Genomic DNA, 860 nt, shown 5'->3' with positions numbered 1-860 from the left:
TCGGGCCCTTGGCTCTCAGGAGCCGGCGGGACCGGCGGACAAAGAGTTCTCTTAACTGACTAATTTGATTTGCATTCAGAGCCTTGGCCTGGCTGCTTTCCTCCAAAACAGCTTAATGATCCACACAGCCGGCCTTCTCTTCACACGTCGGCCTCGGCTTTCTCTCCGTTCAGGCCTGTGTCTTTTCATCTGATACTTTTTCAACACAGGCTGAAACGACAGCCCTTGTTGTTCAGTATTGAAATAAAAATCACCCGCCCGCTCGGTGTGTGCCTGTGTACAGGGTGGTTCAACAGGTGTGGCCTGCTGTGTGTTCCAGTCTCTGCATGCTGATGTGTGTTTGTAGAGTCGATAAGTGCGGTCGGGCCTTTCTGTCAGCTCTGCAAACAGAGAAAGTATTCTACACACCCACCGTGAAAAGTTCACGCAGCCTGTGGTTCGGTCTTCCTGGGTAATCAATAACTCTAACAACCATTCTTTTTGAGACAGTTGGCTTCAGGAACGAGAATGTTTTTCATATTTCACACATAACCTTTTTTTTTTTCAAACCTCAGAAACACTCCCTGAATCAGTTACTCACACACACTGTGTCTCCTCTGCCCTGCAGGCTCTGCAGATTTTTGATATGGATGACATCCAGACTGAGACAAAAGGCCTGCTGGTTGACAAGGAACTGCCCGTATGTATCATGCACTGAGCCAATCCAGTGGCCTTATTCACACTTCCTGTTTGTCCTTTCATATATTTCATCTGTTATGTAATGTTTGTATGGTTTATTTATAGATTTTTTTGTGACCAATAAATAATAAATCAATCACTTCATCATAGTTAGAAGTTGCCCAGTACATTTATAAGGTTAA

The 860-nt window shown here is 44.9% G+C and overlaps 1 protein-coding gene across 1 annotated transcript in view; it reads left to right on the top strand.

The window, feature by feature from the left end:
- The window catches only part of ndrg1a (N-myc downstream regulated 1a), a 12,387-nt gene that overhangs the window by 3,524 nt on the left and 8,003 nt on the right, over nucleotides 1-860 (top strand). The window contains exon 2 of the mRNA XM_008331994.3: nucleotides 608-679. Coding sequence (XP_008330216.1) covers nucleotides 626-679 — 54 coding nt within the window. The 5' untranslated portion in view covers nucleotides 608-625. The remainder of the gene's footprint in view (nucleotides 1-607; nucleotides 680-860) is intronic.

This window comes from Cynoglossus semilaevis, chromosome 18 (genome assembly GCF_000523025.1).
Source record: "Cynoglossus semilaevis isolate Cse_v1.0 chromosome 18, Cse_v1.0, whole genome shotgun sequence".
Lineage (NCBI taxonomy): Eukaryota > Metazoa > Chordata > Actinopteri > Pleuronectiformes > Cynoglossidae > Cynoglossus > Cynoglossus semilaevis.
This window is presented reverse-complemented; position numbering and strand designations above follow the sequence as displayed.